General features: G+C 47.7%; 1 protein-coding gene across 2 annotated transcripts; it reads left to right on the top strand.

The window, feature by feature from the left end:
- Window positions 1-407: 407 nt before the first annotated feature.
- On the top strand, window positions 408-12289 carry RLIM (ring finger protein, LIM domain interacting). Of its 2 annotated transcripts, none has more exons than XM_075260141.1 (4): window positions 408-511; window positions 6447-6646; window positions 6892-6972; window positions 8767-12289. In XM_075260141.1, the coding sequence occupies exons 2-4, from the start codon at window positions 6478-6480 to the stop codon at window positions 10425-10427; spliced, it is 1911 nt and encodes a 636-aa protein (XP_075116242.1). In that variant the 5' UTR covers window positions 408-511; window positions 6447-6477; the 3' UTR covers window positions 10428-12289. The 2 variants fall into 2 exon arrangements, with proteins under 2 accessions (XP_075116242.1, XP_075116243.1); XM_075260142.1 differs by having other exon boundaries at window positions 419-511; window positions 6451-6646.
- Window positions 12290-12603: the final 314 nt, after the last annotated feature.

The following is a 12603-nucleotide window of genomic DNA, read 5'->3' as shown; positions in this document are numbered from 1 at the left end:
GACCCCCCATTCCCCAGACCCCCCGGTAAGTAGGGCCCTGCCAAAGTCAATTGCCCAGGGCCCCGCGAATCCTGGATCCGCCACTGGCCATTATAAAACGTATCATCTACTGAAGACTCTCAAGTTTTTTTTTTTTTTTTTTCTATTACAGAGATTTGATAACTGATTGTTGTTTCTGAGAGCTTTCTATAACCCAGAACTCCTCTACTTGGCGCACTTTATAGAACTACAGTAACACTGTCCCAACATTAAGTGGCGCCATCTCGCCTTCATCCCTTTTCACTGCCACTACTAATATGGCGTCTAAACCACTGACGTGACGTCATAAAATCCCGAACTCGTCCCGCGTGCTCTCGCGGTGTTCCACCATCCTGTGCTCACCAGTAGCCACGCCCCTTCCTCTCACTTCCGGGCTGCCTTCGTAACAATGGAGAAGATGGCGGAATAAGGAGAGGTCTGGGCGGAGGAGCCGGAATAGAGCGGATACCGGAGCTAGAGAGCTCTCCTGCAGGTGTGTACCGTGTGAAAAGCCTCGGGGCGGGGGAAGGACACCAGGCGGCCGGCGCTCTGTCAGGCAGATCAGGTAAACCGGGGCTTCGATGTGTGGCGAACTTTCGGCTTGAAAACTACGAGAGGCCGAGGCTTTAGCGGTGGTGACTAGGCCTTAGGTGTAACGGGTGAGTGTCCGGCCTTCGGGGCGGGCTATGGCGGAGATGGAGGGCAGCGGCGCTTATATAATGGCTGGCGCCGTGTCCGTGTGATGTAATCCCGGCATGTGGTGACATCGGAGGTGGTGGAGATATAAAGGCAGATTATGGGGGGAGATGGCTGCCATGACAGTGCCGGGATGGAGCTCACGTCAGGGTCCCCCATTACCTCAGCCTGTCCCCCCTGTCCTGGCTCCTCTATGGCATTGGGGTGATCTATAGGATTGGTACATCTATACATTGTAGCAGGCCAGGTAACCAATCAGCTTGTAGTTTACATGTATCCTGACCCTTAGTACAGATGAGACGAGGGATGTGATTGGCTGCTGTGGGCGCCTCCTCCACATTCCTCCCCTTACAGATTGATAAATCTGCCCCAGGTTCTCCTGTTCGTTCTATAGGGACACGGTAGCGATTAGGTGGGAGCGTTCCTAATGATAAGGCCAAGTCCTGTCTGTGGGCAGATTGTACAGATAAACCGCAGATTTACTACAATACCAGCAAACCGCATGAGAACGTAATAAAACAAGACGATAAAATCCTCCCATTCTGCCAGCCTGAGTAATTGGTGCGGTTAGTGTCCAGATATTCTAATTAGACACTTATTGTCAGTCCAGGACCGCCCACTTGTCAATAGACAGCTTAATTAGCATATTGGTTGCGGAGACGGACTGCACCTATTGCTCAGGATCGGTAAGTGCCGTGTGAAAACTTCCCAAGTGTTCTGGAATTCGTGGAGCAGAGATGGTGTGGTGGTCGTGCGATCGGAACGGTCTGTTTACTAACGGACCCCGTTGACTATCACAGGATCCATCTGGTGTCCATTACTATTTACTGATGTCACCAGACCAAAAAAAAAAAAAACTGAGGTCCAACGTTGCAGAAATGCAGCTTCTTTGGTTGCAAATTTTTTTTGGAACCAAACCTAGGAGTGGCTACACAAGGAATGGGAGATGTAGAGAAGATCTTAGAGTTCTGCTCCGTCCACTCCTGACTTTGGCTCAAAAACGGCAACAAAAAAATAAAAAGCTGCGTTTCCACAACGAGGGGCCTCAGCCTTAAGGATGTTTTTCTGTCCTGGATTTTCCTGGCGGGATTCGAACCCAGGACTCCAGCACTGCAAGGCTACAGTGCTAACCCCTGAGCCACCGCGTTGCCCATTCTGGGATTTGACAGGCTCTGCAGGAATCTCTGAACGCTGACGTTTGCGTATTGTGATGGAGTTAACCCTTAGCAATGTGTAACGTAAATCTGTGACAACAAAACTTTATTATACGTTTTATAGCATTTTTTTTTTTTTTTTTTTTTGCTGCAGATATTTATTTGCCACTGCGTCCCATGTGAACATACTCTGAAGCTAAGGCCCCACGTTGCAGAGACGCGGCTTTTTTTTTTGTTGCAGATTTTGCTGCGGTTTTTGCAGCCAAAGCCATGAATGGCTACAGAAGGAATGGGGAATCTATAGGACGTCCGTATACTTCTGCTTAATCCACTCCAGGCTTTGGCTCAAAAAAACACAGCAAAATCTGCAACAAAACAAAAAAAGGCAGCCTAAGGCCCCACGTAGCAGAAATGCAGCTTTTTTTTGTTGCAGATTTTGCTGTGTTTTTTTGAGCCAAAGCCTGGAGTGGATTAAGCAGAAGTATACGGACGTCCTATAGATTCCCCATTCCTTCTGTAGCTGTTCATGGCTTTGGCTCCAAAAACCGCAGCAAAATCTGCAATCAAAAAGCTGCGTTTCTGCTACACGGAGTCTTAGGCTGCTTTTTTTGTTTTGTTGCAGATTTTGCTGCATTTTTTGAGCCAGAGCTAAAAGTGGCTACAAAGAGAATGGGAAATATCTAGAAAGTTCTTGTACTTCTCCCTTCCACTAAATCCATTTCTGGCCTTGTCTCAAAAAATATCCATCAAAGTGGGGCCTCAGCCTTAGAGGACATGTCTGCCATGTGACACGCCGCCGGGTTTCTGTCCTCAGCCCTGGAGAGACTGGACCAAGGACGGCTTTATTACCTATTCATGTGAATGGGTTTTTAAAGGTATCTACCTGCGGCCTCTCTGCGGGGAAACAGTTTTTATTTCGGCCAATCATGCAGGACTTTGTGTCCAGCCGCTAAAAAAACGGTTTCTCCGCGGAGAGGCCACAATTGAACACTGGGGGTTACCTTTAAAGGGATTCTACCATTAAAACCTTTTTTTTTTTTTTTGTGGATAAGACGTCAGAGTAGCCTTTAGAAAGTCTATTCGTCTCTTTCCTTTAGACGTGGTCTCCGCTGCGCCGTTCCTTAGAAATACCGGTTTTTACCGGGATACAAATGAGTTCTTTCGCAGCGATGGTGGCGGGCCCCAGCGCTGAAACAGCGATGAAGTCGTCCCCACCGCTGTCAGAGAAGTGTCTCTCAGCGACTCCTCCTTCTTCGTCCGCAGCGTCGTCTTCCGGTGCAGGCTCGTAACTTCTAGGTGTTGAGCCTTGAGCAGAGCAGACTGTGCAGGTGCACAGGCCAAGGGAGAATGGCTGCTTGTACAGTATTGTTAGCGGCCATTTTCCTGTGGCTTGCACAGTATTGCTCTGCTCAAGGCCCGCCTCCTAGAAGTTGCAAGCCTGCGCCGGAAGAAGACATTGAAGATGACGCTGTGGACGAAGAAGGAGGTGGCCCTGGAGACAATTCTCTGGCAGTGGTGGGGACGTCCTCATCGCTGCGAGAGAACTCATTTGCATACAGGTAAATACCGGTATTTCTAAGGAACGGCGCGGTGGAGATCACATCTAAAGGTAAGAGATGAATAGACTTTCTAAACGCTACTCCGATGTCTTATCCACAAAAAAAAGGTTTTAATGGTAGAATCCCTTTAAAAACCCACTAAAATGAATGTGTATTAATGCTGACCGCCGGGAAGCCGTATCCTGTCCGGTTTCTCCAGGGCTGAGGACAGAGACCCGGCACAGGGCGGACACCGGGCCCAAGTGTGAGTGTCCCCTTAAGTGGCTTTCACATGGCTGTATTTGGTCAAAACCATGGGAGATGTGCAAATATTTCCTCTTAGAGTTTTTTTTCTGTAGGTTCCTTGTCTAGTTTTGGCTAACAAATAGCAATGCTGACTACTGACTATTGGGAAGTGGCTTTAGGGGGAATTCTGACGTAACAAATCTGCTCGGGTAAAATCCACTTCAGATTAATGCTGTGTATATGTGTGTATGTATATATATCAGAGCAGATTCCATTGTGGTACTGTCAGGGCTTATTCACACGACACTTGTATTCCAGACATTTTTGGGAATGGCAGGCACGTGTGAGTTTATTTCCTTCTCGATATTCCGCCAGAGTAGTGATATTGGAAACTGGAATTGTTTAGGCGGATTGCAGGCTTGTCTGGTTATGGGTGGCGCCCCCGTTCACGTCAGTGGGAGCCCTGCAGATAGTTGGCTGCTGGACTTCATGGTATTAGCCATTGTTTAGTAGCCGCCCTGTGAGTGAGGGATCAGGAATGAGACTGTCGGGTTACCTAAGTGACAACTGCCATAATATATACGGACGGTGACCTCAGAGGAGCCGGTGTGGTGAGACATGTAGGAAGTGCTTCATCTTACCTGTCAGAAGGTGATTGTGGACTTGACTCAGGTCGGATTAAGTCTCGGGTCACCAGGTGCGGTGGTTACTTATAGGACGTCTATAAGAAGCCTCTAATACAAGAATCTGGGGTGAGGTTACTTGAGGAGTCCACAGTCAGGGGTTCACGTGATGTCACTATGGACGTCTAAGGTAAAGAAGCAGCGGCCCTGGGGGTAGGGGGTCGCCTTTAAAGCTCCTCTAGCCATACACTGCATATATGGGGAATAATGTTATTTCTGGCCATCAGATTCCCCCTCTGCAGGTTTCTTATCTCTCCTTGAGCTAGTCCAGGGTTAGGGAACCTTTGGCTCTCCAGCTGCTGTGAAACTACAACTCCCAGCATGCTCCATTCACTTCCATGGGAGTTCCAAGAACAGCAGAGCCAGTATGCATGCTGGGAGATGTAGTTTTACAGCAGCTGGAGAGTCGTATGTTCCCTACCCCTGATCTAGTGAATAGACTGTGTGCTATGTTGTCCCCCACCTATAGCAGAATTTGCCCCTGTAACTTTGTCCCAGCTGCCCTGGCATCATTAGTGGTTGCAGTAACATCTCTACATTATTATATATTACTATAGAATCTGCTTTACTGATACGCGTATTACTATGGGTGCCAGAGCTGCATTTACACATCATGTTGGCCAAGGAGCAGAGCGGGGGGTCGTAGCAGCGGGGGCTGTCAGGGAGCACAGACATCTCCGATGGAAGGCAATTCAGACCCTCAGGTACCTGTCAGGTCTATTTTGAACCCCAAATCACCCACAGGTCCTTATAGAATGGGGTTTAGTGGGGCAACACGGTGTCTCAGTGGTTAGCACTGCAGCTGGAGTCTTGGGTTTGAATCCCGCCAGGAACAACATCTGCAAGGAGTTTGTATGTTCTCCCTGTGTTTGCATGGATTTCATCCCATTCTACAAAGACATACTGATAGGGGAAAAAAGGGGTTTAGTGTCCCAAATCTCCCTGTTTTTTGTTTTTTCCCCAGGTCTGCCATTGCAACATTATTGAGATGAGCGAGTACTATTAGAAAATCCCATTTCGAATAGCACGCACCCATAGGAATGAATGGAAGCGGCCGGCACGCAGACTTGGGAAATGGGAGTTTCAAATAGTACTCGCTGATCTCTATTATTTATTTATTTATTTTTTAAATGTAGATTGTGAGCCCCACATAGAGCTCACAATGTACATTTTCCCCTATCAGTATGTCTTTTTTGGAATATGGGATGGAAATCCATGCAAACACGGGGAGAACATACAAACTCCTTGCAGATGGTTTTATGCCCTTGGCGGGATTTGAACACCAGGACTCCAGACCCCTCTGATCTCTATTATTAAGACCTAACAGTGGCTGGCCTCAATACAAGGATTTTACCCAAGATGGCAGCGCAGTCTTCAAGCCCCTTGTGGGACCTCTGAAAAGTTCTTTAAAAAAAAAAAAAAAAATTAGGCAAAGTTTAAACACTTTGGAATATTTTTTAAGGGGTTCAAATGTATAAATGTAAATTATATAAATTTGGCAATAAATTCCACCACTTTTTTTCCCCCCCAGCTCTCCAGTATATCGTACAGAATGGTAAACGATGGCGTTACAAAGTACAATCCATCCTGCAAAAATAAAGCCCTCGTACAGCTGTCTGAGCAGGAAAATAAGACTGGGAGGCGGGGAGTCAAAAATAGAGTAAAAACAAAAAGCCTGTGGCAGGAAGGGGTTAAATACAAGTGCTGCTTTCTGATGGGGTCTCTCTTCAGCCCCTCTTATCACTCGAGTTTGTATCTGGTCAGGTAGTGAGGCCACCCAGGGGAGTTGGTATGTGTAGCACTGGCAGGGGACGTTGTTGTGTGCCACGGCCGGGTACCAGATGCTGAACGTGGATGGGAGTGGCGGGCTTCGATGCGGTACGGCGAGGAAACTGGCTCGGTGATGCCGCGGGTGCGCGGGGGAGTGTGGGCCTGTGTACCTGGTGATTGGCACAGGGAGTGAGGGCGGCACGGACGTAGACGCGGGTAATGCTAGGCAGTCATATATTTATCACCTATCACAGACAGATACAATTTCTATAGATTGTCGGATTTCTGGCACAATGATTTGTGTGTACTTACACTGTCCCTTCCGTCGTCTTGTTATTTAGACAGATTCACCTTTTACATCCGTCAATCAACATGGAGAGCGGCGACTCATCTGGAAAAGGAAGTTCTGAACAATCGGATTCTCAGCGCCAGAGTCAGATGGACCGGCTGGACCGAGAAGAAGCTTTCTATCAGTTTGTGAATAATCTGAATGAAGAGGACTATCGGCTAATGAGGGATAATAATTTATTAGGAACTCCAGGTACGACCGATCGCTTCCTCTGTGCACCAACCAGAATTATTTCAGAGACTTATTGTCATTTGTTTTAGAATTTAGAAACGTTTTCTCATCAGGTTTATCCTTCGGCCAGATCAGAAGACTCGAGACATTGAATGGTTATTCTCTTATGAGCTTCTCGTCCAGGAATGGAATAGTTAACCCGTTGTTTTATGTTCTATTACTGCACATCTGATTGATTTATTTTTTTTCCTTATTCCCCATTTTAGGGGAAATTACTAAAGAGGAATTACTGAGAAGGTTACAGCAAATCAAAGAAGGACCACCCCAGCCAAACGCGGAAAACAGAGGTACTGAACATGACTATTGCCTGACTATTGCTTCTATTACGATGCAGCGCCCTTACTTCTTACATTTATGAACTGAATGGCCGCTGTGAATGGGTCAATGTGGTGTCGGCCCATGCACATGACCATATATTACATGGATCCGTGCGTGGGCTGACTGTCTAGGCCTCAAAACTGTCAGGCCATGCTTCCACGGTCCCCATTCATTGAATTAATGGGGCCGCCGAAGCACAGCGAGCACACAGATGACATCCACGTTCCATTCAATCATGGACGATGGCCTGCACATGGTAGTGTGGGACGGGCCTTAGAAGGGGGTTATCTTCTTACCCATTGTTAATGAGGACATAAAGATAAGTGGTGTAGACACTAGGTGTCCCAGTCTGTGGTACTTGCACCTCGGTGTGTGTACACGGCTATGAGGTGTACACATTAAGTTTCGGTGGGCAGCACAGTATAAGTTGATAACCTTGGGTGTTCTTTGATGTCATTTGACTTTCGGGGGAGGGGGGTTTACTTGGTTTCAGGTTGACAAACACCTAGGATTAGAGTTAGGCTGGTCTTACACAACTGTATTGAAGTTGCTGCAACATAGACTCCGCAGACGTCCGTGTCCTGCCACACTCACCCATATGGGCGAGTCCGTGCAGTGCCGCAATTCACGGCCATTACGGACACGTCCTATAAATTGAGGACCACGGTTGCCGCCATGTTCACATGGTGGAAAATGGTTTCCGGCGTGCAAACTTCCATGTGGCTAGCCGTGACCAGAGCAGGAGCGTATCTTGAGCCGCGGATGTCGCAGCTGAATCCGCTGCGGAATCTGCAGTAAGTTAGGGCATGTCGCTTCTGTTTTCCGCTACTAGCTAGCGGGGGGAAAAAAAGCGAGCGGATCCTATTGAAGTCATTGGGAACCGTTTTTTGGAGGTGGATTCCACGTCAAAATCCGCTGCCAAAAAAACTCTCAAAGCTCTTAAACTTTCTATATGTTTTTGTTTGTGTTTCTCATTGCAAGTTCTGTAGCCAAATTCACCACCTTCACTTCCTATGGCTAATAACTCCTACAGCCCAGACTTACAGCATAGTGTGCTTAGTATGTACAGCTCCTACCCCAGGCGTATACACGGACACTGATTCATTATATCAAGCTCAAGAGAACCAGAGAGATCACGGAGTAACCCGAAATCCCAGGGGATTGTCTTCTATTGCCTGACAAGTTCCAACTTTCAGCTTCTGTAAATACAAGGCTATCTCCATTCACTGACAGGCGACGGGTCTATGTCACCATGTGGACTCGCCTACAGAAAGCTGCACGAGTTTCCATTATACGTTGAAAGCGATTTGGAACGTATTCTAAGCTGAGATCTAATCTTGTGACACTACATACCCCACAGCCTAATTTGGGAATAGGTAGTGGTTGTCCTGTATACAGTAGTAGCTGTATTTAGATCTGTGGACAGAACACTTTACTTTAACCTTTTTAGAGATGAGTCTTTTGTCTTGTTCAGTTACCAGTGGAAACAACAACGAACGCAGGAACTTTCTACGGTGCGGGATTTGTCGGAAAGCCAGCCATGATTTCCTTATTGTGTACCGGTTGTCAGAATGGGACGTTACATGTAGAAGACGATAACCCGGCCACAATGGGGTTTTCTGACAAGTCCCAGACCATAGACAGTTCCTGCATTCAAGGTCAGCGTGTCGTCACGAAGATGGTTAGGAAAATCTTTAACATTTGTGCAGAGTAAGGTATAGTTGTGTTTTTACCATACATTAATAAAATTCTTGTGTTTTAAGCGTCTACAGGAGAGGCGACCGAGGACTCTTCCAACGGAGATTCAATAATCGACTGGCTGAATTCAGTGAGACAGACTGGAAATACAACAAGAAGCGGCCAGCGAGGCAACCAGTCCTGGAGGGCAGTGAGCAGAACCAACCCCAATAGCGGTGATTTCAGATTCAGTTTGGAAATCAACGTGAATCGTAGTGCTGCCAACCAGAACCTGCCCCCGGGAGAACAGTCCTCCGAACCCAACGGAGCCGAAGATATGGAAGTGGCCAGTCAAGGTGAGGCTGAACCAGAGGCAGAACCGGAGCCTGAAATTCCACCACCCCCTGTCGTGGTACAAGAGCCAGTCGTTGCTGAGGAGCCGAGTCCTCCCAGAGGTCAAAGGAGGGCAAGAAGCCGAAGCCCAGACCAGCGGAGGATTCGGGCAAGGACTGATAGAAGCAGATCGCCTCTGAATCGCCCCGTGGAACCACCTCCTCGTAGGGCTCAACATGGCTCCTCACAGACTGCTGAGGCTCCCGCTGTGGATGAAGCAGAGGGCAGCTCCAGAACCCGGCAGCTTGTGACTGCATATCTGAGCAATTCCTCCCCCGAGGCAGAGGGAAGCTCTAGAACTAGACAGCATGTGACTTCTAGACAACAAGCACTCGCTACAGAATCTCAGAATCCCAGCGTGGTGCTTTCCAATCCAGAAACGAGAGCCTCTCCCCAACCTCCTCCCACAGAGACTCCAGAAAACGCTGAACCTACCGGCACTGGCCAGAGGCCACCCACTATTGTTCTAGATCTTCAGGTTAGGAGGGTACGTCCAGGCGAATATCGTCAACGAGATAGCATTGCAAACAGGACACGCTCGCGCTCTCAGACCCCTAATAATACAGTCACCTACGAGAGCGAACGGGGAGGGTTCCGTCGCACTTTCTCCCGGTCAGAGCGAGCTGGCGTCAGGACATATGTCAGTACTATCCGAATCCCGATCCGTAGGATATTAAACACAGGCCTGAGCGAAACCACCTCTGTCGCTATCCAGACCATGCTGAGGCAGATAATGACTGGTTTTGGGGAGCTCAGCTACTTTATGTACAGTGATAATGATGCAGAGCCTGGCGCTCCCGCAGCCGCCTCTCAACCAGTCACCGTGGGCGTTGAAACCCAGAACAACGTTACGCCAAATGCCAGACCCCCTGCCCCCGCACCGGCCCCTGCCCCCGCCCCGGCTCCAGTCCCCGTTCCTGTTCCAGAACCCGTTGAACCTCCCATCCCTGTTGTCGAAGCCGAAAATGCCAATGCAGAAATTGTGTCAACCTCTGGGGGTAGGAGGGAAGTTCGTAATAACCGAGGGTCCGTAACCTTTGAAGAAAGCGGATCCCTGCCATTTCTTAGGCTGGCCCAGTTTTTTTTGCTCAATGAAGATGACGACGATCAACCCAGGGGACTCACCAAAGAACAAATTGACAACCTGTCGACTCGTAATTACGGTGAAAACGACGCCCTGAAAACGTGTAGCGTATGCATAACGGAGTACACCGAAGGGAACAAGCTCCGCAAGCTGCCTTGTTCCCACGAGTACCACGTCCACTGTATCGATCGCTGGCTTTCCGAAAACTCCACCTGTCCCATCTGTCGCCGAGCCGTCCTCGTCTCCGCCAACAGAGAAAGCGTCGTCTAAGCCGGCGGCTATAAACTGTCTACGAAGCGGCCACCATTTCTAGGCTCGGAGAAGAAGGAGGAAAAAAAAAATGCTTTTTATGGCCACTTTTTGAGTGGTGCTTAAAATCGGATTTTGGGCTTTTGAGTGAGTTGTCCCGTAAAATGAAACATTTCTAATTCTCCTCCCTCACAAAATCTCAACCATTCAATGTGGGCCGAGAGGGAAAAAAAAAAACAAAGTAACTTTACAAAAAAAAAACACGTTGCATTTCACTACAGCCGGAACATCTACGTTGCAAGGACGGCGTTCCTTCCACACCCCCCCCACACCCCCTTACACGCTCAGTGCTGGAACGATCCCTACGAAGATCACCTCCGTACTCTTACTAGACTTTGCAAGTGGGATCATTGTGAGAATCACTTGGGTTTTAAGTCGAGGTTTATTACAGGAATAGCCTTAACTATATGCAGTGGTACATTTTATGCTTATTGTCTTTGCCTACGATTTTTTTTTTTTTTTTTGTATGACAATTTCGGAGGGTTAGACTTCGGGGCCGTAGGGCAGCATTGCCAGCATACTTGTATATAGGCACCAGATAAACGCTCACCTTGTGCTTTCCTGCATTATGCATGCGTTTAACCTATAAGACGCCATCTAACCCTCCCGCTACCAGGTAAATCGGATCCTCTAAGGGTGTACCGTCACGTCCTAAGGTGAAGGTAGCGCTTTGATAAAACTGCAGACGTGACCTACACCGTAGCGCTATACAGCGGAGAATCGGATGAGTTGGAATTGCAATGCATTGCTAGAGTTTGGATTTGTTTTGTTTTGTTTATTTTACGTTCCATGATCGTATCGCACAGGGCGACACCGGTGCCATTCAGCTGACCGTACTGGCATAGGAAAGACCATGTTCGCCGCCATTCCAACAGGTCCATTGCAGAACCAGGCGCCGTTGGTCGCAGGACTTTAATCCTGCAGTTGTTCCCCGGACACAACCTACCACAACGGCGGTACAGCGACCTGGTCTAGAGCGGTCCGCGTCCGCCCGGGAGAAGGTAATACCTTGTTAGTTGTCAGTATCCGAATCCTCTGTGCTAAGCACTTATTGAGATGACCTGTCCTAGTCCACGCTGCGTCTTTGTTAGTTCATTGCTATGGTTTACGTTTAAAGCAGGCGTTCAATATATTCTTTTTTTTTTTTTTTAACGTTTTAAGGTCCTTTTTTTAGGGTGCGACAACACAGCGGCCATACGTTAAGTTTTTAATGCCAACAGTCCTTCGTCTCAGAAACCTCTTCCGTTTTTTCGGGTCTTCCTGCGCTGCAGCATGGAGCGACGAACGCGTCCGTGCCTTGCCTCCTAGATGTTACCGTGTGCGGTAGTGAACATTCACTTGGAGCAGAGTAAAGTACACGACGCCCTATAGCTTTATATCTAACAAGTGGCAATTTTTTTTGTTTTTTTTTTATTTCGGGTTTTCCATTGCACAGAATTTATTCCTTTTTATGTTTGTATATAATTAACTTCTTTGGGGGGCGGGCGGGGGAGGGGTTCGGGGGTATTCTTATTTACTAAAAGCTGCTGGGAATTTCTCTTTCCAGCACCGAAAGGGTGAAATAGCCACAAAATGATTCTTAAAAATAATGTCTGAGATTTAGTTTTGTGAAAAAACAAACCCCCGAGGAGTCACGTTTAGGATTTCTGTAAATAAAGGACACTCGTCAGACCTTTCTCGTTCTGTATGTCCGAAGGCCCGTTTTAATCCGACATACTGTAGAAATTGCTGATTTAGTTTCAATTTGGAATATTTATCTTGTGAAATATAACAAATGTCTATGCTTGTTGAAATAATAAAAAAAAAAAAAAATCGAAAAAAAATCCCTTTCTTTAAGATGTATAGCTTTTTGTAGCCGTCTCCTGCGGCCACTTGTCCTCCCCCCGCACGGTGTTTGTAACGTGTAGCAGACGGATCCGCTCGCTCATCATTCACGTAGACACACGGCTATCCGCTTTACAGATCGCATTTGCAATTGTCCGACACAGGGGGGCGTAGTTCTTGTTTTAATATGTGAAATATAAACCTGAGGCTGCTAAACTTGAAATGAGAATAAAAGTTTTAAAACCTGAACCCTGACACCGATGGCTGCCTCCATTTCTTGCCACCCCGTCCCTGGTCTGTTAGGCCACTCGCC

The sequence above is a fragment of the Leptodactylus fuscus genome, chromosome 11, assembly GCF_031893055.1.
Source record: "Leptodactylus fuscus isolate aLepFus1 chromosome 11, aLepFus1.hap2, whole genome shotgun sequence".
NCBI lineage: Eukaryota > Metazoa > Chordata > Amphibia > Anura > Leptodactylidae > Leptodactylus > Leptodactylus fuscus.
Note: the sequence above shows the minus strand (reverse complement) of the source record. Positions and strands in the feature narration are given on the sequence as shown.

What these genes read in the sequence shown, in the direction of transcription:
- RLIM (XM_075260141.1), top strand. Translation starts at nt 6,478, where the DNA reads ATGGAGAGCGGCGACTCATCTGGAAAAGGAAGTTCTGAACAATCGGAT. An exon ending in TAATTTATTAGGAACTCCAG is followed by an intron (nt 6,647 to 6,891) that starts GTACGACCGATC and finishes TCCCCATTTTAG; the next exon opens with GGGAAATTACTAAAGAGGAA. An exon ending in GCCAAACGCGGAAAACAGAG is followed by an intron (nt 6,973 to 8,766) that starts GTACTGAACATG and finishes TTGTGTTTTAAG; the next exon opens with CGTCTACAGGAGAGGCGACC.